At 46.2% G+C, this 26,054-nt stretch overlaps 1 protein-coding gene across 1 annotated transcript in view; it reads right to left on the minus strand.

Annotated features, from left to right (window-relative positions):
* Positions 1-26,054, minus strand: part of FANCD2 (FA complementation group D2) — an 81,693-nt gene that overhangs the window by 54,052 nt on the left and 1,587 nt on the right. Inside the window, exons 2-15 of the mRNA XM_054978144.1 lie at positions 25,637-25,774; positions 24,632-24,699; positions 16,693-16,796; positions 16,109-16,172; positions 14,816-14,868; positions 12,998-13,076; positions 12,128-12,252; positions 9,477-9,564; positions 8,658-8,762; positions 6,957-7,057; positions 6,149-6,257; positions 4,912-4,947; positions 3,910-4,053; positions 3,120-3,254 (exon numbers count right to left, since the gene is read on the minus strand). Of these exons, the coding sequence (XP_054834119.1) occupies positions 3,120-3,254; positions 3,910-4,053; positions 4,912-4,947; positions 6,149-6,257; positions 6,957-7,057; positions 8,658-8,762; positions 9,477-9,564; positions 12,128-12,252; positions 12,998-13,076; positions 14,816-14,868; positions 16,109-16,172; positions 16,693-16,796; positions 24,632-24,699; positions 25,637-25,774 (1,349 nt within the window). The remainder of the gene's footprint in view (positions 1-3,119; positions 3,255-3,909; positions 4,054-4,911; positions 4,948-6,148; positions 6,258-6,956; positions 7,058-8,657; positions 8,763-9,476; positions 9,565-12,127; positions 12,253-12,997; positions 13,077-14,815; positions 14,869-16,108; positions 16,173-16,692; positions 16,797-24,631; positions 24,700-25,636; positions 25,775-26,054) is intronic.

Raw genomic sequence — 26,054 nt, forward strand, 5'->3', positions numbered from 1 at the left:
TTAATCATCAGCTTTGCATCTGGAAAGTTCTGAGCAGTTTGCCCACAATCCTGAGTATCTATATTTGAAGTGGACTGTGGCATTTGCCTTCAAGTAAGTGATCTTGATTAGTGTCTCTGCATGTGTACCAAACAGGAAGCTATTAATTTCACATCTGCAGCCCGCCATGCTGCATGATTAGAGGGTTGGATTCTACTTCTGGCATTCTAGTATGCAGGCTTTAGTTGAAAAACCAATATACATCAATTGTTAGGAAATGCATTAAATATGAAATGGGGAAAAATTTAAATTGGACTTTTATCTTGAACATTTAAGCCACAGCCATTACCAACACCATCCAAACAAGAGAGGACATAGACTATCTTATCTACAGGAAAAAAATTATTTTATTTATTTATTTTATTCGATTTATACCCCGCCTTCCCTGCAAATGTGCTCAGGGCGGCTAACAACATTAAAAAATACATTAAAATCACAAAAACATAAAATCAGTAATAATTTTTTAAAAATCATTAAAATAGTCCAGGAGCAGGCTATTTAGACAAATATTGGGAGTCCGTATATGGGCATAACAGATAGCCGAGGGCAGCCCCAGAAGAAGTGGTGGTCTTAGATGGAAGAAGGACACCCGCTGGCACTCAGCCGAAGGCCGGGTGGAACATCTCCGTTTTACAGGCCCTGAGAAACTGTAACAGGTACCGCAGGGCCCAGATCTCCAGCGGGAGAGCATTCCACCAGGCCGGGGCCAGGGCAGAAAAAGCCCTGGCCCTGGTCGAGGCCAGACAGATGTCCTTCGGGCCAGGGACCACCAGGAGTTGCTTGTCTGCAGAGCGCAACGCCCTGCAGGGGATGTAATGGAAGGGGCAGTCCCACAGGTATGCAGGTCCCAGTCTGTGAAGGGCTTTAAACACCAAGGTTAACACCTTGAACCGGATCCGGAACTCCTCTGGGAGCCAGTGCAGCTGGCACAGCACAGGATGAATGTGCACTTGGATTGGCATTCTGGTAAGGACGCGTACCACTGCATTCTGGACCAGCTGTAACTTCTGGGTCAGGCCCAAGGGCAGCCCAGCATGGAGTGAGTTGCAGTAGTCTTACCTGGAGGTGACCATTGCATGGATTACTGTGGCCAGGTCCCGGGGTGAAAGATAAGGTGCCAGTTGCCTGGCCTGTCGAAGATGAAAAAAGGCAGACCTGGCAATGGTCGTGACCTGGGCCTCCATTGAAAGTGTGGCATCCAAGGTCACACTCAGGCTGCTGACCGTCGGCGAAGGTTTCAATTGTACCCCGTCGAGAGCTGGGAGCCGGGTCCCCAGCTCAATTGCCCCAAGATCCAGACACAGAACCTCCGTCTTCAGGGGATTCAATTTCAGGCGACTCTGATGTAACTATACTGTCACAGCCTCAAGACCCTTGGCCAAAGAATCCAGAGCGAGATCAGACTGGCCGTCCATCACCAGATAGAGCTGAGTATCATCCGCATACTGGTGACAACCCAGCCCAAAGCTGCGGGCTAACCGGGCAAGGGGGCGCATATAGATGTTAAATAGCATCAGGGAAAGAATCGCCCCCTGAGGGACGCCACATACCAAAGAATGGCGAGCGGACATCTGTTCCCCAAGTGCCACCCTCTGTCCCCAATTGTGAAGGAAGGAGTTCAGCCATTGCAGGGCTGTCCCACGAATCCCCACATCGGCAAGGCGGTGGGTCAGAAGATTATGACTGACCGTGTCAAACGCTGCTGTAAGATGAAAAAGTATCAGCAGTGCCGACCCGCCCCGGTCCAGGTGTCGCCGCAGATCATCTTTGAGGGCAACCAGAGCTGTCTCTGTACCATGGCCACGCCTGAAGCCGGACTGGAATGGATCCAGGATAGAGGCATCATCCAGGTATACCTGCAGCTGTTCCGCTACAGCCCTCTCAATTACCTTACCCAGGAATGGAAGATTCGAAACTGGGCAGTAATTGGCTGGATCAACAGGATCCAGTGATGGTTTCTTTAATAAGGGCCACACCACTGCCTCCTTCAGTGAGTCTGGAAAAAACCCAGAACTCAGAGAAAGATTAATGATGTCAGCTAATGGTGCCCGAATCCCATCACCGCCAGTTTTCACCAGCCATGATGGGCACGGGTCCAGTGGGCATGTGGTAGGTTTCACAGCATGCAGGACCCTGCCTATCTTCTCCTGGGAGAGTGGCTTGAATTGATCTAATATCAACCCTGAGGATGACCAAGGGGCATCCAGTACACATACTGCATCAACCATGGTGGACAGATCCCGGCGGAGTGACAAGATCTTATCTGCAAAATAGTCTCCAAAAGCCTCGCAGCTTATTACCGAATTTACATTTTTATTTGTCCCATGTGTGAGAGACGTTAGAGACCAAATCACTCTGGAAAGTTGTGCTGGGCGAGAACTAGCGGACGCAATGGAAGCTGCATAGTAGTCTCTCTTTGCAGCTTTCACAGCCATCTCATAGGTCTTAATAAACGTCCTATAAGATGTTCTTGTCACTTCGTCACAGAGTTGCTGCCACACTCGCTCTAGCAGTCTCAGCTCCCGTTTCATTTGTCGTAGCTCATCAGTATACCAAGGAGCTACCCTAGTTCGGGGGCGGAGAGGGCGACAGGGACCGATCTCGTTGATAGCCTCAGAGAGACAGGCATTCCAGTCCTCTATCAGCTCATCCAATGAGCCACCAGGGGGCATCGGATCCCGCAGAGCGTTCTGGAATTCAATTGGGTCCAATAACTTTGAGATCCAGGGGTCTGGATTTTAAGATTATCCCTTCCCTGCTCCATCCTTTATCTTGCACCACACACAAAATATACTCAGCATTATATTCAGAAAGCCTACATGGTGTAGTTGTACAGTAGTGGTTGGGTGATTTGGGCAACCCAAGATCAGATGTCCACTCTGCCATGAAGCTCAAAGAATGACCTTGGGTCATTCTCTCTCAAATTATAACCTATCTCACCAAGATATGAGGATGAAATGGGGGAAAGGAGAATGGTTACACTGTCCTGAGCTCCCAAGAAGAAAAGCAGAGGATAAATTTACAAAATAAAAATAAATACATTTTCTACAGCAGAGGATGGCATTGCCATGTTACTGTACCTGCTGACAATATGTGTCAAAGGCTGCGTATGCTTGCTTGTACATGGAGCTACCAAAAGAGACAATACAGGGATCCAGAGCATGCAGAAAGATCTCAGCCAGTGACAGGATGGCTGGAAAGAGGTCTCTCATTACCTGAAAATACAAACCAACCAAAGAGTCTTTAACACATCATTGTACTGCCTTCCCAAGTTTTCACCCAACTCCAAGATAAGGTGTTTTTTTAGTTATTGCCCAGATAATATCATTACTGATTACTGAAAGCATCTCAAGTAGAGGAGTTAACAAAATACCTGAGTAGTTCATTCAGACTTGTAGAGTCAGACACAATTATATTTCCAAAATTATGTGGGACAATGGCAAGTGAGGCAATGCACAAGGAAGCTTTCCTAATAGTAAGGCATTACTTCCTTGTACTAACAGAAAGTTGGACTCAAAAACTTTAGAAATTCCATCAGAAGCCCACTGTAGCAGCTCCGGAAAAACATCTTAGTGAGAGCCATTGACTCTCTCAGTCCCACAGCTAGTTTACAGATAAAAGCCTGACATTTTCTATAGAAGAAATCAGCAGTGAGGCAGCAATTTCTGCACTGTAGCTGCATGTTTCTTGCCTACTAAAATTACAGGAATTATGATATCTATGCATCAACTGCTTCACTCTAAGATTTCTCCATGCAGTTTTGCACCTGTAACAACACGGTGGTGAAAAAAACGTGATCCAGCCAATAATCTTGCACATTGTAGCAAGGAGGGTGAAAATGAAGATGGTTGCCAATATGCAAGTGCTTACTTGTGAGTGATGCCGGAAGGCATTCTGCAGCAGCTGCTGCCGTATACTGCCCGATCGAATCTTGTTCCTCAGGACCCTTTCAATTTGCTTCTTGTTTTTGGCATTTGTTGCACAGATTATCAGCAGCACTATCAAATCCAGAACCTTTTTGGAATTGAAACAAAGATGCTGATTATACCAAAGTTAACACCAAGCAAGGAAGAACAAAAATCAGTATCAGAAAAGCAATCTAAAATGATGAATGCATGCGCTCACACAAAACTGTGGCAGTTTGTGAAAACTCCTGTAACAGATCTCTTTCTGTTTTCTTTGAAGGATAAAATCTGTTTTGTCAATAACCCATTAAAAGTAATATGCACCAATTAAGTCTACACAGATATGAATACTTTGAACAATATTCCTCATAACCAAGTCTCTAAAACAAAATTCTTGGCCACAGAGCAATAGGCGTTCTCTGATATTAGTTTCATGGGCAAGCCAGAAATCTGCCCTTCAACCATCAGTAAGACATCAAAATTGTATTGAATGAAGGGATTTGATACAAAGATGCCGCAAGAACAATAATCTTCTGTCTACCAGAAACATGAGGAAAGCAGACGAACAACAACTTAGATGCAACATCTTGTCATAGTGAAGTCAGTTTGAGAGCCAGTTTGGTGTAGTGGGACTCTAATCTGGAGAACCGGGTTTGATTCCCCACTCCTTCACTTGAAACCAGCTGGGTGACCTTGGGCCAGTCACAGCTCTTCCAGACCTCTCTCAGCCCCACTCATCTCACAGGGTGTATGTTATGGGGATAATAATAACATACTTTGTAAACCACCCTGAGTGGGCATTAAGTTGTCCTGAAGGGTGGTATATAGATCAAATGTTGTTGTCATTATTATTATTAAGTTTTTAGAGAGGATGCTATGAAAGAAATCAGTTCTCCTCTAGTTAACGTGCATGAAAAGAGTACTACATAGAATACAGTTACTGCAGAATCAATGAGATACTTGTTACCTTATGGTCAGAGGCAGAAGCGACATTCTCAATAGCCTAGAAGAACAGGAAATGCAAAAGATAGCTGTAATACTATATAATAAGCAACCTACATATACATGTGTGCATCACATGTCTATGAAACTGAACACTTGCTCATTGCCATGGTGACAGTCCACTCTAGAAATCTGGCATAGATGGGGTATTAAAAACCTAGTAAGAATCCTAATACAGACTACTACCTTAGGATAAGCGTTGTGGTAAGAATACAGTGTGTGCAGGGAGTAGGAAGGAAATACATTTGGCCACCTCTGCTGTGTGAGTTGGAAGGCTCTGAAACTTAATTAGGGAACTCCTTCTCCCCTAAAATACCTGCTAAAAAAATCAACTCATGGGAGCAGAGTCAGGAGATCCATGAAAAGGATGGGGGGGGAGCTTCATCCCATTCAAGGCAACTATCCTACCCTACTGGTTTTTGCAGTGACACCTATCTTCCTTCTCCAGCTAGTCCATGTTATTACAAGATGATTACAGTCTCCTTTTGGCTACTATAGTTATGCTAGAAACTGCCCCAGAAACTTACAGTTTATTTCACTTTCCTAGCATTTCAGTTCTTCTTCTTAGGTCACAAAAACTTCAGGCAGAAACTTAGGCATGAAGCAGCCTCCTTAAGACTCGGTGATGACACCAAGGAGGCCAGAAAGACTTCAGCGCAATGGGGATATTACACCAGCAGTGAACAAAACTGAACAAGGAGGATGGCACAGTGATTGTTCCAATTCAAGGCTGTCCCTCTGCAGCAGAATGTGCCTGGCAGACTTGTTAGCAGAAGATTAGAGTGCTAACACATCTTTACTCCAGATGTTCTTTGATGTATATGGCTCTGTTCTCTTCCTCTGATATGTCCACAACCTATTTTTTTCCTAAACAGGAATTCTTCTAGAGTATACATAAGCTTTGAATTCAGAAATAGAGCAATATTCTTTAACAATAATAATTTTAAAAAACCATTTTCCACATCCTATTTCATGTTAACAAAAACCAGATTTTTAAAACAGAATTCTTGGATGAAGTCTAAAGACAGCTGTACAAAACTGCATTTGAAAGAAAGAGCAAAATGTAAAAAACAAGACCAGTTTGGAAAGACCAGTCTGACCTTAACCCAGGCTTCCAAAATAATCTTCTGGAATTTAACAGCTGATTTGAAAGAAAGAGCAAGATGTAAAAAACAAGACCAGTTTGGAAAGACCAGTCTGACCTTAACCCAGGCTTCCAAAATAATCTTCTGGAATTTAACAGCTGACTTTATAACATCAAAAAGAAGCTTTACACAGTCCTGGCTAATGTTCACTTGGTTTGCTGAGAGACTGAAAAGAAGCAGGGAAAGAATAAGAGGAATTATTCCAGCATCGGAACAAAATAAGCAATTTTAGTTAACAGTTTTTCCAATATTAAGTTTAGTGGCTAAATTACCACTCACAAAAGGATGGATTGGCAGGCGGAGCAGCACTAACAGGCAGCAATGAAGCGGGATCCTGTGGTCACCATGGCTAGTAGCCACTGATGGATCTATCCTCCATGACTCTGCCTAATCCCCTTTTAAAGCTGTCTATGCCTGTGGCCATCACTACATCTCCTGGTAGCAAATGCCACATTTTAATCACTCACTGAGTAAAGTTTTATTCACTTTTGTCCTTCCTGGACCTATTCCCTAACAATTTCATTTGGTGATCCTGAATTCCAGTACTATGAGAGAAGCAGAACTTTCTATCCACTTTCTCTATCACATGCATGATTTTATAAACTTGTATCATTTTCATCTTCTTTTCTAAACTGCAAAGTCCCAGACTCTCCAGCGTTTGTTCCTAGGACAGAAGTTCCAGCCTTATGGGAAGCCTAATTATCTGCCCAAAATGTATGTAGCAACGCATTTGCCTGCAATGCTGTTATATTGTGACAACAATGTCACTACATCATTACATTTTTCACAGTTCTTATATACTAGCACGCAAATCTTAGGATGCAGCTGGGCTCAACAATGACCGAGGCAGATATCATATTGGTACCTTCCCTGAGGCTGGCTCTTGAGCTTGCTCTGAGAAGCCTGAATCCATGGAAGGGAAACACAAGAATCCAGGTCCAGCTTCTTGCGAAGATCAGAAATTACCTGCAGGACAGCAATGCGCATGTTTTTGGCCATCATTCACAAATACACTCAAATGTTACAGATCACATATTTCAAGAGGATGATAATAAAAGATAGAGAAAAAGTGCTATGAGATGAAAGAAAATCTTCAGAGACTATCATATGATAGGCTATACTCATTTTATCACTAGTTCTGTCAGAGACACCCCTAACTCTCTCTAAATATAATCGTTTTAAAATTTTTAGAAATCTTACTATCCTCTTTACTGCAAGAAGAAATGAATGTACAATAGGAAAGGGGAAGGTTCTTTTGTAGAGAGTGGGAGTCTGGCCTCAACACTCCAGCTGCATCCAGGTGTCACAATAACCCACAGTATGATTAAATGCCAATTTAATGTGGTTAGTGGAGGCTGTGCAACAAGCTGTGGTTTGTTAATGGATGGTAAGCTAGAATTCTAAACCGTAGCCCATTAACGGGGATTTTGTAATTTTGAATGCAGGGATCCAAGCTTGTTCAGTAGCACTGTCCCCCTCAGCATCCTGCGTTCACAAACTGAGACATAGAGGAACAGAAAATGTTGCTGCCCCCACTGCATTTGGCTACAGATAGCACTTTCTCAGGAAGATCCTCCCTCTCTCCATGCCTCTCCCTCCACCCAGGCCAGAGATGACTCACAAAGCAGAGCATTGCTTTAGAGACTTCAACCTCTCTGAGGGAAAACTGAAACAATAGTAGGACAAAATATGTTGCTTAATAATGCTTTTAATGAGTCTGCCAACATATACAATAGAAATTGCTCCACACAAAGCTTTGCCAAAAGCAGTTCACAACCTACCTATTGTCATCCTTCCTTCTCGTAAAGAAAGCTCCCCTTTCACCACCCCCCTTATATTCCTGGAGAGAATGAATGACGATCATGGCAGTAATCATATGTTTCTTCCCAAGGTTTAATTTGCTGACAGAAAATGAAGTAGCAAAAGAGAAGGAACCAGTGCTTTACAAGATGTATTTTTGTAAAAAAAAAAAGTTCAAGAATTCAGTGGCTAAACAGAAAGGGAGGAAAACTGATAAACCTTAGCCAAGAGGACAGGAGGAGGTAGTGGCGGCATGGCTTAGGCTTCCTCCTTCCCATATATTACAGCCCAGCAATAGCATGTGGGCTGTATACAGAGTGACACTTTGCCAGGAGCCAGGCAATAAAAGTGAGCTTGGCATAAATCCTTCTTGGAGGCAGGAAAGCAGGCAAGCAACAGACTAACTAGGATTTCCAAATAAAACTGTGGTCTATTTTTCTGGTGGACTAACCAGGGTTAGTGGAGGGTTATTGTGATGTTTGAATTTTGCTTCCATCTATAATGATCGACAGATTGTCTCTATACTTTGCCAGTCAATTTTCAGTTTCCCCAACGGCAAAACACTAATCAGGATCTGCATGTAGCTACAACTAGTGCAAGGTACTTGCTTTAGCAGACAGGATAGATAGAAAGCATGACCTCCTCTATATTTCTAAAGGATACTTATGACTCACATGCCATCTTAAGCAGTCAATGGACTTAGAAAGGTATAACTCTGCTTAGGGTGGCACTGTTAAACTTTTAAGCTTTAAGGCAGACAGGGTACCTCTACTGCATCAGTGGACTTGATGGAACGAAGAATAAATTTGACTATTACTGGCAAATCTTCCATTCTAACAGCAGCCACTGTGACCATGACAGACTGGCGTACCTAGGGAGAGAACAGCAAATTTTCACCTGCATTTATTTATTTGCACTTCTTGATTGCTCTAAACACAAGACTGTATTTAAAAATGTAAAAATGGACTGCATCTAAAAATGTACATACATGAAGACAAAATCAGGCTGAAAACCAATGGCCTGTATCCAACCATGCAGTTTTGAAGAACTATCGGCACCTGGCATTTCTTAAGAGAAGGTGATGATTTCTGCCAATTCCCACTCTGATTACAGACCCATATGCTATTCCTGAGGGTCTGATGACTCAAAGAAAAATTTCAGCGATTCAAGGGACTGCAGTATGTGTGTGTGGTGGAGGCATATGCAGAAATCTCCAAGCCCTCTTTAGAAAAACTGTGCCCTTAATCTTGGGAACTGTGTCGTTAAATACAAGCCACTATATGCTAACATCCCAGAGCCTTTAGAATCTCAAATCTAAAAGCGATCCCACATTTTCAAAATGGCCCAGTATTTTCCAAATATGCTCAGCGAGACCAGCTTAGGAAAGTCTTCCAGGGAAAGAATTCCATTGCTGTGGGAGAGCAATTAACATTATTTCATTTATGCATGTTGAGACAAGCAGGGCTGCAGATAATCCAAGAATATCCTACTTCCAGACAAACCAAATCCCTACAGTCCCTCTCTGACCACCCTGCGTATCCTTTTAATGCATATCAGCCCAGCCATTTATCACTAGATTTCCTACCTCTGATAGAAGCTCCAGATCAAGATTCAAACTGGAAAGGGCATCCAGAATTGGAACAGTTAGCTCAGTTTTCTCCTTTAACAATGAACTAAAAGACAGAACAAATGAAGAATTTTAGTTTCCTTTTATTATTATCAAAAATCAGCACAGTTATTCACATATACAAAATCAATATACAAACAGTAAAATTTATAGCCTTTCTTACTCTAATTTTGGTAAAGCATGCTAGCTAATAAAAGGTTTGAACATTTGTTTTTTAATTTTTAACCAGTAAATAATGAATGAAATATTTAAACAATTAACAGAGGAAACATTTAAAAAAGCATACACATAAAATATAAGCAAAAAAAATAATCAGAGTATGAAACTACATAATATTTCCCCTCTCCATCCCCATACACACTTAAGATACTTTACGTAGAGCCTTTTATATTTTACATTTTATATTCAACATTCAGTTTTATGTTCAGCATATAATCATGCTAACTTAACTATTTAGCATCACAGTTGATCTATTTCAACATTGCTTATATTTAATTCTCCTTAGTTTACAGCTGCACTTTTTTTTAAAAACTCCTTTTTTCCTGAAACTCTTGGTTTGGTCTATTATGCATATAAGAAGCCAATTTTGCCATTGATGCATATGCATACAATTTATTCAACCAGACAAGATTCTGTCTTCCATTTTGTTGCATATACTACTCTCGCTGCTCTCACTATATACTTAAAAAGTTCACTATGCTCTTTTATTATATTACTTGGTAAAAATTATTTGGTAAAATATTTAATAACACATTTTTAGGAGCCAGCACAAAGCAAAACTTCAAAATCTTTTGCTTCTCCTCATGTATTTTTATCCAGTATCTTCTTGCCATCTTACATGTCTACCACATATTATAAAAAGTTACATCCATACATTGGCATTTCCAACACTTTCCATTGTAATCCTTACTAGTTTTTGCAATATCCTTAGGAGTAATATAATATCTAAAAAACAATTTTCTCTTAACAGGTGACAATTTGTACATTTAATTTCTTTAGTCCTTAAATTTTCGCATTGATTCACTGAAATATTTTAATCGAAGTTTTGCATCCATTTAATCTTACAATTTTTGACCTGTTTTGACTCTGTTTCAATATTGCAATAAGATTTTATATACTTTTCCTAACAGGTGTCTTGGTTCTCCACTAGGAGTGTGCAATTTGTGTTTCTGATTCGGGTAATATACCCAAATCGGACTCGATTCACAAAGATTCAGGATTTCCAAATTGGGCCCTGCATGCAGAGCCCAATTCAGAAATCCCAAATCAAACCTTTCTGAAGCAATTCATATCGCTGATCCAGACAGCTGATCCAAGTGGGAGGGAGAGGAATGCCCTTTCCCTGCTGCTTTGCAGGGACAGGGAAAGGAGAATTTAAATTCCTCTCCCTGCTTTCAAATGCTGGCCACTTTACAGCTGATGAGGAGGATTCCCTTCTCATCAGCCGAAAAATGCCCTTTAAATGCTGGGCTGACAGGAGGGGGATTTCCCTCTCAGCTGAAAAAAGCCCTTTAAATGTGGCTACTTTTTTCAGCTGATGAGAGGGGAATTCCCCTCCTGTCAGCCCAACCACATTTAAAGGGCTTTTTTCAGCTGAGAGGGGAATCCCCCTCTCAGCTGAAAAAGCCTTTTAAATGCCAGCAGCTTTACAGCTGATGGGAGGGGATTCCTCTCTCATTAGCTGTAAAGCGGCCAGCATTTGAAAGCAGGGAGAGGAATTTAAATGTTCCTTTCCCTGTCACTGGGAAAGGGCATTTCTCCCCCCCCCCTTGTATTAGCTGCCCGGCCAGACAGCTGATCCAAGGGGAGGGTTGCTCCTTTCCCGACTGCTTGGCAGTGACAGGGAAAGGAACATTTAAATGCCCTTTCCCTGTCGCTCCAAAATCGCGGGGAAAGGGCATTCCCCCCTTGGATTAGCGGCTTGCCAAGCCACTGATGGAAGCTGGCCAGAGTTTACAATGTCCCTTTCCATGTTGTTGCACAGCAGCATGGGAAGGGGCATTTTAAACCCCGGCATCAGCAGCTTGGCAGGGATTTCCCCGCAAAGCCACTGAGCCAAACCGGCCCGAGTTTAAAATCCCCTTTCTGTGCTGCTGTGGGTGTGGGAGGCTGGAAGCTTTCTCCCTCAATTTGGTATGCTCCGAAACTTTACAGTGCATACCAAAATGATTTAAATACTTGAATCCGAAGTGGCTTGCCACGTAGGGTTCCGAGTGTTTACGAAGCTTTTCCCCGCTTCGGGTAAACCCAAAGCGGGAAACCCAAAAAAATTTCTGGTTCACACCCCTACTCTCCACATATTAGTTGTTCAAAAACTTTTTCTCTCTTAGTCATCCTCCTTCGTTAGATAGTTGTTTTCTTATTAAGCAACCCAAAGCACAGAATTTAGCCACTTTGAGAGTGGTTTCATTACAGCAATCTGCAAAGACGATGGATGTGTAAAATTTATAGGATCTACCCAGGAAGTTAGATAGAAGAGGTGATATATCTAGAACAAATATCTTTATAAAACAGGCAATGCCAGATGTTCTCTTCAGCTTGAGCATGACAACCAGTAAGACAAAATCATATGGAGATGGGAAGACAGAAAACGTCAGTGTAAACCTCACCTAAGCTCTCTGGCAACTTCACTATGCTGGGAATCTTCTAGGATTTCTGGCAAGCTTGTGATAATATCATGTTGGATTGACAGAGGAGAAACACAAATAATCTGCATGACTGTCAAGACAAGATCCTGTAAATGATAGAAATATTAGAACATGGGCAGCTAAACTAGAGCAAAGGAAAAGCAGTCATCCTTCATACCAGTAACTTAAGTGCACTGTCCATTGTGAAGGCCAGAGGCCACACAGCAGTGAACAGAATGTAAGTCAGTGATTTATTTATTGTAAATTTATTGTATGGGGTCCAACTCTCCCACCCACTCCAACACAAGAGACCATCTGTCAGCAAGAGGGGGTTGTGATTTCTGTTCTCCAGTTGCATCTCCCCAGACTGCATCCCACACTATTCCCGAGACCTCCTCAATATGCAGGAGCAGCTGTCAGGGCAGGGAGAGATCTGTTCTGTTACTGGATCTCCCTTCTACCTTCTGGAATTTGGGAAAGGCTGGATGAGGAAGCAAGACACCATGGCTGCACCAACTTATGTGCAAGGACCCTAGCTGAAACATGTGAGAGCAAGTGTCCTTGCAGCAGTGCTAGATTCTGCCTGACAGGATAAATGCATTTGCATGGATTAGGATGTTCCATTTGGACTTCATTTCATGGGCAAAATTAAATATTAAATCCGGCACCAAACATAAAAGTGGCACAGCTGCCTTAATATAAGTGTTCTGATGTCTGTATAAGCAGTATAGTCAGTACTAATTATATATCACAGGAACTAGTACTTACCTAGCATATTGGCTACTGCTAGCTAAATGTTAAATAGAGTAGAAAGCAGAGAAACAGGAAACAGATCAGTTTGGTAGTACTTACCTTGCTGTCAACTATCCTGTCAAGCCATTTTAACTGATTGATAATCAGCCGGGGCAAATTGAGTCCATCACTACCCACACTGAAAGGGGACAAAGAGGGGGAAAACAAAGAAGGGAAAAATAGATGAGGCACAACCATAGTTCCATCATAGTTCCTACTGAAACCCAAGCAAAATATAGCTGCGTGGCACTCTGCTTGTTTGTCTCCACACACACGACAACATCTGATTTAACATCTTTTGTTAAAAGGTGCATGGCACCTTTTTTCCAACAGAAAATTTGCTCATTCAGGAGGGCAAGAGAAGGCACCCTCTAACATTATGCTTCACAATTACAAACTCATCACTAACAGCAGAATAGAATGTCTACAAGTAGGGACCTGCACGAAACTTGTGGGAGGGGGCATCCCTTCCCCCTGCCTTTGCTTTCTCCTCTCTCCCCAACCTGTGTTCTGTCACTCTTCCTCCTCTCTCGGGGCTCCTCCCACAGTGGCTCAGGCTTCTAGTTTTCTTGTCTCCAACCCACCTCCAGCACTGCTGCCTTGGCAGGACCTGGTGGAAGAATGTTGCTGCAACAGCAGCAGGAATGGCTATGGGATCCCAGGCTACCCTCCCATGCTTCAAGTTTCAGGGAGGGCCAGACTGTCCTGTGCCTCCTCTCCTGCCTCTCCAGTTTCGCTGCCTCTACAGCGGAGGGAGACAGAAGGCAGCAGCTTCTGCTCATTCTCCCCATCCTCCTCCTCATTGTAAGCTCCCTACTTCAGAAGAACAGTTGTATGTGCCTACGCAGACAACTCCATTGCCTTCCAATCTGTTACTAGGCCCAATTCAAGGTTTTGACTATCACATACAAAGCCCTTCATGACCTTGGACCCTCATATCTACATATCTCCCTATTCCCTGCCATAGCAGCTTTGCTCATCTGAACAGGGCCTTCTGCAGGTGCCACCCTGCACTTGGGCAAAATTAACAGCTGCCCGTACATGCTCATTCTCTGTGGTAGCCCCTGCCTTAAGGGACGGCCTGCCTGAAGAGGTCAGGAAAGCTCCCACTTTCCTGGCTTTCCGCAAACTATGAAAAACTGAACTATTCAGAAGGACTCTTTTTTCCACAGGACTGTGCTGCAAGGAAATGGTTCGGAGAGATGCATTTGAAAGAGACAGGGACTGTAGATTGCATATGGTCTGTTGCAAAGTATGCTCCTACTGGATGTAATATGTCATATCAGTCTGCTTAAGTTCTGTCTCAGCATTGTTTTCAGCTCTGTATCAGATATCTGCTTATTTTCAAATTTCTGCTATCCTTACCCTATTGTATTCCTTACTGAATGTTTATTGAAAGCCCCAGCCCCTGATTGTATTGACCTACAATGTGTAATCTGCCTTGAATCTCAGTGAGAGTGGCAGACTATAAATAGCATAAACAAATAATACTGTTCTTTGTGTTTTTTGGTAACACCCTCCCTCTTTTACTTTAGGGATTTTTCTGCAAACTTAGGTCTCCTCCCAGGTTTATAGAAATATCTCCTGTGTCTACATGGCCCTTATCCAGAGATTTGTCCGCAGATACGACCATGTTGAGAATTAATTTTATTAATTTATCACTTACAGCTGGCAAGAACATATAGCATACTCTTGAGCATCAGTCCTCTACATTCAAACAAGGAAGGACCTAGGGCAAACTATTTATACTATTCAGCATTTTTTTCTTTTTCTGTGCTAATTAGAGTCAATTTTTGGAATTTCAAAAAGCAATTCAGAAGAAATAATTAGAAAATGCATAGCAACCAATATTTCACATCAAAGTACCAAAGTACTTACCTTTCGTGAAAAAATTCAGGGAGTTTCTCAAACAATAGTCTTATAACAGCAGGCTTCAAAAAGAACAGATAGAACCATTTTGTAAAAAATGCATACATGGGAATACAAAGGATTATTGTACACTGTCCTACATGGATAGCAAGCAAGCAATGAACATGATCATATGTACATTAGAAATATGCTGAAACATAAAGCCTGAGAAGTCCATGACCTTTCAGTTTTCATAGGTGAAAAATTTTGGTCTTATATGAATGGATAACATTAAGATGCCCTCCTCTCTTCCTTCTCTGAAAACTACAGAACATTTGGAGGCCAGTCATGTATTTCAATGAGTCAGAGGTCTCAGAGGAAGAAAGAAATAGGTAGCTTTTTTCACTCTAAGAACAGCACATGTTTAAAAATATTGCCCTCCACAGGTAAGAATTCTTTAAAAGCTTTGATAAGCTGCTACCGCTGCTTTTTTGTTTAAACCAAATCTACAGCCCATAAATCTCACCAGGGTCAGTCGGATCCTCATAAAATAATCAAATTTGGAAAAGGATTGTCAGAAGCTGGTGGCCATTTCAAACTGTACTCCACACACACTGTTAATTGGTGCTGAGCATGACTTGGTGGATTCTATTTGCCACCACCTGAAAGGAATGGTCCTGATGGCTTTTGCACCTATCAGTAATGTTTGCTTCATTCTGGACTTTGGAAAAGCAGAAGTAGCAAGAGGTATTTGTATACCTCCAAAGGCCAGTGAAGCATCAAGTTGCCAGGCTGCAGCCTGGAACCTCCAGAAGTATTTGAGGAGACAGACAAGCACTCCAGTATCACACTCATGCACTATGTCACTTCCAGTGAAAACAGGAAGTGACATCATGATTTGGGGGATGCTCTAAGAGTCAAGAAAAACTACGTTTAAATCATAAAGCTTTGGGGAAATCCTAGATTATGATGTCACCTCTGGTTTTCATTGGAAGTGATGTAGTGCACCAGTGTGATGCTGGTGTGTGTCCCACCCCCACTTAGCCATTTTTCTCTCACCAGCCTTTAAAGCCTTTAAAGCACAGGAGGACAACAAACAGGAATTGCTGGTAGGTCTCCCGCCATAACGAGGGAACTGGTAACCCAATGCTACAACCTAATCTTAAAAGGGTTTGTGGTGAGAATAAAACTTTGATTAGTAAGCCAAGATCTGTGGACCCTTGCTTCATCCTCTCGTTTTTCTATCCATTTTCTGGCTATATTCCACATTTGTCAACAGACTGTCAATGTGGCTGGAATGACTGAATTATAAAGTGATCTTACCTGTAATATCTCAATTCCAAGGAGTAGTTTAATGAGACTTTCACAATATGAATGAACTGCATTACTGTAATTAAGGAAAAAATGCTATTACTATCATTTTTAAACATTTCAGGTAGACTGGGGAGGGTTTTTTGCAGCATAATTTATGGGTGCAGTCCACAAACCAGCTAAATGGGAGTGGCAGGATTTAAACCAACACCATCTCCTTTGCCTTCAACTCCTTAGAGAAAAGATGAGACACAAATGTGTTTTGTTTGTATCTTGCTGATTGTGTTTATGCATTTGCAATTTGTTTTTGTTATGTTAGCCCCCTTGAGTCTAAGAATATAAGGCAAGATAAGAATATTTTAAATAAACAAAAGTATTAATACATAAAGTTTAAAACCATCTTTTGGGGATTTTGGAAAGGACTCAGCAGATAAAAAAGTGACTCAGCTGATAAAGTTCCCTAATTCCAATCCAGAAACTGTCTGGGATGCTTACAAGCAGCCATTTCCTACATCTCATCTAGCTTCCTTGAATGTCTGTTTCATAACTGCTGATCAACATTTTCAAGGAGAAAACAAAGACACTTTTTCATTTACCTCATTTCCTGACTCTGTGCAGGTACACAAGGAAGAAGGCAATTCCTGAACTGATCTCTGTTTTCAATGTGGGATTCTAAACCACTGACCAACTCTTCAACAATCTGTACAGAAGAAAGAGGACAAAAGAACTGAACAATAGCAGAAACTGCCATTTAGCATGCCCTGACATGAAAATGAGGGAGAAAAAGAACAATCCTGAATGAGTCTCTCTCTTCTCAACTCTTATTATACACAGGTCTCACCTCTAAACTAACTCAGAGACTCCAGTTGGCTATATATAATAACTAAGCTATATTGGGAGCTAGGAGAATGAATATTACTCTCATTCTGAAGTCATTCCACTGGCTACCTATCAGTTACTGGGCTCAATTCAAGGTATTGGCTATCATACACAAAACTCTTCATGACCTTGGTCTAACATAACTACAGGACCGCTTCTCTCCCTGTTCCACCACAGCAGCTTCACTCATCTGAACAGGGCCTTCTGCATGTGCCACTTTGCACATGGGCAAAATTGACAGCTGCTCATACACAGGTATTCTCTGTGTTGGCAGCCACCTTACAGAATGGCCTACCTGAAGAGGTCAGGAAAGCTCCCACTTGCTTGGTTTTCCGCAAACTATGCAAAACTGAATTATTCAGGAAGGGTTTCTACCCAGATTATAGTGCTATGTCATAAGAAGTAGCTCAGAGAGATGCCTTGGTAGGGTACTGTCTGCTGATGTAGACATACATCTACTAGGAAATGTCCATGTTGCTTAGCATGCCATGCAAAATAGTTATGCTTTGTTTCAGAAAGATTTCATCTCTGTGTTGGGCTTTATGCTTGTTTTCAAATTTTCTGCTACCATACCCTATTGTATCACTTTCACTGAATGTCCAAACTGTCAGGGCTTGCCACCGCTGCCACTGGGCGTGGCACTGGGCGGTCTGCTCCTGACGTCATAGGGGGGCCAGGGATTCTGCAGGACCCTGCTCTGTGGAAGGAGGGGCGGTATACCTCACCCAGACTCCCTCTCAGTCCACTCGCTGGCCTGCTCAACCTGGCCTGCTTACCCTCTGCGTCCTCTTTCACCTCCTCCTCCCAGAGCTCTCCTCCAAACCTCCATGCTTGCATCGCACCGCTCTTGCTCCACATCATCACTCCCTACTCACACCCACCACCACAGGGCTCTTCCCAGCCAGCTTTTATAGGGCTTCCTTCTACTGTCCCACCCCTCTTCCAGCCTGGTCTTGGGCTGCACCAAGCAGTTGCAGCTGGGGTAGCTGATCTGGCCCCACTGACCAGCACCAGCTGTGCCTTGTTCCCTGGCTGCCCAGCCTCCCTGCCTTGGCTGATTGCTGCAGGCCTGTCCAGCTGCAGTCCCCTGGCTAGCAGCCTGGCCTGCCTGGCTGAGCTGATGGCTGAAGGTGGGTCCAGCTGCGGCTCCTTGGCTGGTTGCCCAGGGCTTCCTGCAGAGTGCCTCCAATAGCCCCACCTGGAGTGGCTTGGCTTTTGGCAACTCCTGGGCCAGGCTACTATTTTCTAGCTGGGGCGTGGCTTTGGGTTGTTGGGGCTGCTGCTGCTTCTCCTCCTCAGGTAAGGTTTTTGGGTGGGTGACTGCTGGGCCCCCAATCCCTCTGCCCTTGCCCCCTTCTGCCTTGCTTAGTCCCCTTTCCTTCCCCAGGGGAGTGGGACTCGCTGGCCTCCTTCTGTCTCCCCCTGCCTCCTGAGGCCCTGGGCCTTTGCCCCTTGCCCCTGGCACAGGCAGGTTCTGGCTCCATTTGCCCATGGGAGGGGTTGACCTGCTGTCCCCCGGCTGCCCCCTCTGCTTGCCAGTCAGACCGGTTGACCTACTGTCTGCTGGCTGACCAGTTGACCTGCTGGCTGCTGGCTGCCCCCTCTGTTTGCCCGTCGGCCCGGCTGACCTGCTATTCCCTCTTGTCAAGTCTGGGGGCTGGGGCTCAGACCCCGGACACACCCCCCCACTTGGCTTTGAGTTGTGGGGGTCCGGTTCAGCCTCGAACATGCGGGACATGAAGTCCGCATCCACATGCCGTGCCCCCTGGCGGTATTTGATGGTGAATTGGAAGGGTAGGAGGGAGAGGTACCACCGCAGCACCCTGGGGTTGTGCGCCTTCATGCGATGGAGCCACTGCAGGGGTGCATGGTCTGTCAGCAGTACAAAGGGGTTGTTGGCCAGGTAGTACTGCAGGGCCCCCACCGCCCACTTGACCGCTAGGGCCTCCCGCTCCACCGTGGCATAGCGCTTCTCGGCGGGCTGGAGCTTCCGGCTTAGGAACAGAATTGGGACATCCACGCCATCCCGCTCCTGGGTCAGCACAGCCCCAAGGCCGGTGTCCGAGGCGTCTGTGGCCAGTGTGAAGGGCTGGTCAAAGTCCGGGTTCCATAGGGCCGTGGCATTGGAGAGGGCTAACCGCAGGTCCTTAAAAGCTGCCTCTAGTTCTGGGGTCCACCGGACTTGGTTGGGCAGCCCCTTCCTTAAGCTGTCCGTCAGGGGCGCCGCTCGGGAGGCAAAGTGGGGGATGAACCGCCCGTAATACCCCAGCAGTCCTAGGAATCGCCGAACCTGCTTCTTGGTCTTGGGCTGTGGGGCGTCGGCTATTGAGGCCACCTTGTCCGGTGGTGGCCTGACTCGTCCTCCCCCGACCACAAAGCCCAGGTATTGGAGTTCCTGGAACCCCAGGTGGCTCTTTTTTGGGTTCGCCCTTAGTCCAGCTCGTTGGAGGGCCCTTAAGACGGCTTCCAGGTGTTGGAGGTGGGTGGGCCAGTCGGGGCTGAAGATAATAATATCATCAATGTACGCCATGGCGTACGCCCGGCACTCTCCCAGCACCTGGTCCACCAGCCGCTGAAAGGTGGCTGCTGCCCCATGCAGGCCAAACGGCATCTTCTTGAATTGGAAGAGGCCTTGGGGGGTGGCAAAGGCCGTCTTCTCCCGGTCCTCCGGCCGTACTGGCACCTGCCAGTAGCCCTTTGTTAAGTCCAGGGCCGACAGGTAGCGGGCGGACCCCAGGTGGTCCACCAGCACGTCTGCTCGGGGCATGGGGTAGGCGTCGAACTGGGCCACCTTATTCAGTTCACGATAGTCAATGCAAAACCGGGTGGTCCCATCTGGCTTGGGCACCAGGACTATCGGGCTCCTCCAGGCACTTCGTGAGGGTTCGATTACACCCAGCCGGAGCATCTCGTTTGTCTCCTTCTCCACTGCCTCCCACCGCTTCCTGGGGATGGGGCGCCAGGTAGCCCGGGCTGTCTGCCCCGGGCTGGTCGGGATGGCATGTTGAATCAGGCTGGTGCTGCCCGGCCTGCGGGAGAAGACCCCGGTAACCCGTGCACAGAGGTCTCGTAGCTGGGCCCGTTGAGCTGGATCGAGCTGGGGGTCTACCTTGGGCTCCTCGAACTCCGGGGCTTCAGAGGTCCATGGCAGCTCACTGTCAGGAAGCTCCAACGGGTCCTCGGCCACGCCACACTCCTCTTCTGGGCGCTCATGCCACCGCTTCAGAAGATTCACGTGCAGGGTCCTCCGCCGACGCCGGCCAACCCCACACTGGACTTCGTAAGTAGTGGGGCCCAGCACCCTCCGAATCGGGTAGGGGCCCCTCCATGGGTCCCCTTCCTCTCTGGGGAATACCGAGTGGTGCACCAGGACCTTCTCTCCCGCCTGGAAGGCCCTCATCCGTGCACCCCGGTCGTAGGTGGCTTTCTGCTTCGCCTGGGTGCGAGTCAGTCTGCGGTTCGCCTCGGCTTGAGACTTTTGCACCCGGTTACGGAGTTGGCTTATGTACTCCCGTGCGGTGGGCGCAGGGCTGCTGGCCTGGGGCGCCCAGCGTTCTGTCAGCCGGGAGAGCATCCCTCTTGGCTTGCGCCCATACAGCAGCTCGAACGGGCTGAAGCCAGTGGAGGCCTGCGGGGTCTCCCTGAGGGCAAACATGAGTGGGTCGATGTACAGGTCCCACTGATGAGGCTTCTCCCGTGTCATCTTCTTCAGGGCCTCTTTGATGGTCTGGTTCAGCCGCTCTGCCAAACCGTCTGTCTGAGGGTGGTAAGCCGAGGTGAACACCTGCCGGATCCCCAAACTCTGGCAGAGTTGGCGCATGGCGGTGGCACGGAACGGGCCTCCTCGATCTGTCAAGATTTCATCTGGCAGCCCCACCATCGCGAAGAACTTGGACAGTGCCCGGACCACCCCCGGGGTCTGCATGGTCCTCAGCGGGATGACCTCAGGGAACCGTGTGGCGTAGTCCACAATCACCAGGGCAAAGCGGTGGCCCCGGGGTGTGCGTGGCAGCGGTCCGATGAAGTCCATCGCGATGCGTTGGAAGGGCGTCCCCATGACGGGTAGTGGGGAGAGGGGGGCCTTCGGTGGGCGGCGGGCTGCCACCCGCTGGCAGGTGGGACACGAGCGGCAGTGGGCCTTCACGTCGGCATTCACGGAGGGCCAGTAGAACTGCTCAAGGATCTTCTTCAGGGTCTTGTGGTGCCCCAGATGCCCGGCCCACGCATGCTCATGGGCCGTGCGGAGGACTTCGGCCCGGTAGGCAGTCGGCACCAATAGCTGGCGGACCTCCCCCTGGCCACTTGGGGCGCGAGCTATGCGAACCCAAACCCCTCCTTGCTTCTCGATGCGCGGGAGCCGTTGGGACCTCCGCTCATCCCGCACTAGCTCCTCCTCACGAGCTGCCGTCTCTCGTAAGCGCTGCAAGGACTCATCTGCCCCTTGGGCGTCACAGAATGGGCGATCGGCCGGGGGCCCAGCTGGGTCTCCAGTCCGTGGTTCTGCCCCTGGTCTAGTAGAGGGACCCTCTCCCGGGTCGTCGGCCTCCTCCACTTGCAGAGCGGTGGCAACTTGGGGGTCTGTCAATTCCCCTGCTGCCTTCAGCCGAGACCCGGCTATCCCTGGGGTATCTCCTCCCAATTTCTTCGCTGCCTGCTGGAGGAGCCTGAAGAACCCCGGGGCATCTCTTCCCAGCAGCATTGGCACGGGTAGGTGAGCTAACTGGGCAACTTCCATTTGGTGGCGGACCCCTAGGTACTCTATCGTGATTAGGGCCGTAGGGTACGGCTGGGTGCGGCCCATCACATCCGTCACCGGGATCCAGCGGTGCACTGGGGTAGCAGCTGGGAGGAGCTGGGGCCGAATTGCTGAGACTGCACTCCCAGTGTCTAACAGGGCTTGTAGGATCAGCCGGCCTATCTTCACGGTGGCGCATAGACTCTGCACCTGCTTGCCAGGCGGTGGGTTATTTTCCCAAACGAGGGCACAAACCCTTGGCAAGGCCTCCGTGAGCGCGTCGGCTTGCAACCGCAGCTCCGCTGTCTGTGCTAGTTCCACTGGAGCGGCTGGGTAGGCTGCCTCCAGCTTTCCCCACATCCTATCCTGGCGTTCCTCCAGCCACAGTCCAAGCTCCGCTGGGGTGGCGGCCTTGGGAGGCCGCCCCTTGACTGGCGCCTGCGTTGGAACGTCTCTCCCCGTACGGGCCACCAACTTGTCAGGGCTTGCCACCGCTGCCACTGGGCGTGGCACTGGGCGGTCTGCTCCTGACGTCATAGGGGGGCCAGGGATTCTGCAGGACCCTGCTCTGTGGAAGGAGGGGCGGTATACCTCACCCAGACTCCCTCTCAGTCCACTCGCTGGCCTGCTCAACCTGGCCTGCTTACCCTCTGCGTCCTCTTTCACCTCCTCCTCCCAGAGCTCTCCTCCAAACCTCCATGCTTGCATCGCACCGCTCTTGCTCCACATCATCACTCCCTACTCACACCCACCACCACAGGGCTCTTCCCAGCCAGCTTTTATAGGGCTTCCTTCTACTGTCCCACCCCTCTTCCAGCCTGGTCTTGGGCTGCACCAAGCAGTTGCAGCTGGGGTAGCTGATCTGGCCCCACTGACCAGCACCAGCTGTGCCTTGTTCCCTGGCTGCCCAGCCTCCCTGCCTTGGCTGATTGCTGCAGGCCTGTCCAGCTGCAGTCCCCTGGCTAGCAGCCTGGCCTGCCTGGCTGAGCTGATGGCTGAAGGTGGGTCCAGCTGCGGCTCCTTGGCTGGTTGCCCAGGGCTTCCTGCAGAGTGCCTCCAATAGCCCCACCTGGAGTGGCTTGGCTTTTGGCAACTCCTGGGCCAGGCTACTATTTTCTAGCTGGGGCGTGGCTTTGGGTTGTTGGGGCTGCTGCTGCTTCTCCTCCTCAGGTAAGGTTTTTGGGTGGGTGACTGCTGGGCCCCCAATCCCTCTGCCCTTGCCCCCTTCTGCCTTGCTTAGTCCCCTTTCCTTCCCCAGGGGAGTGGGACTCGCTGGCCTCCTTCTGTCTCCCCCTGCCTCCTGAGGCCCTGGGCCTTTGCCCCTTGCCCCTGGCACAGGCAGGTTCTGGCTCCATTTGCCCATGGGAGGGGTTGACCTGCTGTCCCCCGGCTGCCCCCTCTGCTTGCCAGTCAGACCGGTTGACCTACTGTCTGCTGGCTGACCAGTTGACCTGCTGGCTGCTGGCTGCCCCCTCTGTTTGCCCGTCGGCCCGGCTGACCTGCTATTCCCTCTTGTCAAGTCTGGGGGCTGGGGCTCAGACCCCGGACACAAACTGTTTTCATTATTGTATTTTGGTCAGTAAATGTCCTAGCTGTTGATTATATTATATTTTCATTTGCATTGTGTAATCCAGCCTTGGATCTCAGTGAGAAAGGCAGACAACAAACAAACAAACAAACAAACAAACAAACAAACAAACAAACAAAGTGGTAAGTGCTGAAATCAACCGTTCTCCTCGGCCTCCCTGCTCTTGCCGCCTTCCAGCTTCAAACATATCAAGGGGGACTGGTCTGTGTTCTCTCCTTGAGCCCCAAGCCGTGGGAAAACTTGGGGAGGAGGAGTAGAGGGAACAGGGGAGAGAGTGCCAGTGTGGGAGTGAGCCTCTCTAAGCAGTCAAGTCACATGTCTAATAGCCAAGCATAAAATCTTACTAAACACAAATAATTCAGAAATACTAGGAAAGCTGTTCCTACGTTCAAAAAGCTAAGTAAAATAACTGAAAGAGGTTATGCTAAACTAAGCTTATACTTACAATGTAGACTTTTACTTTTTCTTTCCCTTCTGGAATGTGGACACAAAGAGGCAAAAGTTTTTAGACAAAGATTTCCCTTCTTGGTGACTTGTGACAAACAGCCATACTCGGCTTCCTATTTTAACCCATTCTTTGCAATTGAGGAGTGTCTGCTTGAGACCAGTGAGAGTGTCGGGGAGCAGGCAGAATCTTTCTGCTAAAATCAGTCTTGCCCGATTTCCTAAAGTCCCAGATCAATGACATTTGGGACATTAGGACCAGATATTGAAAACAATCCATCCTGGTCCTGTGCCAGCTCCACCAAATAGTTTGAGCCAACTGTGGAGCTGTCTCTGGTACTCAAACCATTTATTAAACAAAAACTGTTGTTTTTCGTAGTCTGAAGAAACTTAAGATTTTTAAGGCCTCCTCACAAAACAGGCCTGTATTTTATTCAGTATCTTTCATCCCTTCCACTACAAATGTTCCACTCTTCCCAAAGCTGCCACCTGTAGTCCTTAAATGAACCTTCAGAAGAACTCTGTGTGATCATCAAAATATTTTTATTTTCCTTTTGTGTCCTATTATGATAATAATTCATATATTAACAATGCCATCCTAAGTAGAGTTACCACCTTCTAGGTCCACTGAAGTCGACTAACTTTAAAAAATGTAATTCTGCATAGGATAGCATTTCAGACTACTTTTATCAAGTAGAATGATGAGATAAGTGGATTCAAAAGAAAAAGAAGGGGTGGGGTGAAGGATGCCCTGGGGAGCTTGAAGAATGAAGTTCCAACCTTTTAATCTCTAATGAATTCTAGCAATCAATTCTTAATTGTTCTCCTCCAACCTCCTGATTTTTGGAGTTAGAATCAATATAAATTACATAACATTAGGAATATATACCTGTGGACAAGAAGGGTGCTTCCTCAAGGCCTGATGAAGCTTCTTCTGGAAAACTGCTCCATCTGTAGCTAAGGAGCAAAGATTCACTCATTGTCATCTCAATACAGACTACAAATACACTTATAAAATGGAGGCAAAACTCAAAAATAGTAAGTGGACCTTGAACAGACAAATTGTCAGATGCTAGAGTTATAAAGTAGCTTAGTTGTGCCTCTGCTAAAAGAAATTAGGCAGCTGATGAACTGGTACAAAAGTATACATTTAAAAAAAAAAGAGGAGAAAAATGTGTAACAACCAAGAGTCTAGATAATGAGCAGAAGAGGGATAATGTAAGACCTTTGTACCAACTAGTTATGAAATCAATTTTAAATTAGAGGGAAAGGCTTTTAATGTGAAAAATTCCAGAGAGGAACATAAATGATGACAGATCACAGGTTGCAATGCAAATGGCGCCTTCATATTGCATGAATTTCAAGATCAGATTGCACATACAAAAAATAATCCTAGTCTGCAAACATTTTAAAACACTCTCTCTATTTACACTAGAATAATCAAGAATAAGAGGATAACTTCTCCAGAACCATTGACAGTTGTAGCCAGAGATATATGGTTAGTTGTTAGGAGAGGCACGATCAGAGATATGGCAGGACTTGTTAATGGTTAAAGAAATATGACTAAAAAATTGAAAACATCAATTTGCAAATTCTATTTCCTTTTAGCATATCTGCTAGATATACCAGCCTATATCCAACCACACAGTTCTAAAGACTTAAGGGAACTTAAGCTTTCTTAAGAGACAGTAGCAGTTTCTGCTGATTCCTTCTCCCACTGAATGCCACAATTTTTCCCCTTAGTGTCAGCAGATGCTCAGAAACAGCAGCGGGGATAAACCAGGGTTTGTGGCGGGAGATCTAAAAGTGACAGTCCCGTCACATCTTAAGAATTTATGGTTGGATATAGGCCATCATCCACCAAAGAAGAATATAGCAAAGATGTGCTTTATACCTATTTCATTCTGTTTTTCTCCAGCTTTTAATGTAATTCCCGCTGCTTTGAGGAGCTGTCCAAAAACATTGTTGCTCTCTACAATGCCATCTTGTGGATCTGTCTTTTTCTTACCAGAGATCCGAGACTTCTTCATTTCTAAGACAGAAAAGGTGTAAGAGAAACAAATCTCAGCCAACTAATGTGAACGGTGTTTCTTAACACTAGTTACTGGTATAAAAAGTACCTTTTCTATCATCATCTGAGGCAATTTTTAGAGGTTGTCCTAGAAAATGTAACCCAATTAGTTTAATCAATGGGCTATATATTCTGGGACAATAGTTAAAATGGTCAGAAGTGGGCACCAAAGAAGAGGACACAAAGTAGTCAACTCCCAAAGCATTTACTTAAGTAGTTTATGGACTGTAGTCCAAATGTC

Source organism: Eublepharis macularius, chromosome 4 (assembly GCF_028583425.1).
Source record: "Eublepharis macularius isolate TG4126 chromosome 4, MPM_Emac_v1.0, whole genome shotgun sequence".
NCBI lineage: Eukaryota > Metazoa > Chordata > Lepidosauria > Squamata > Eublepharidae > Eublepharis > Eublepharis macularius.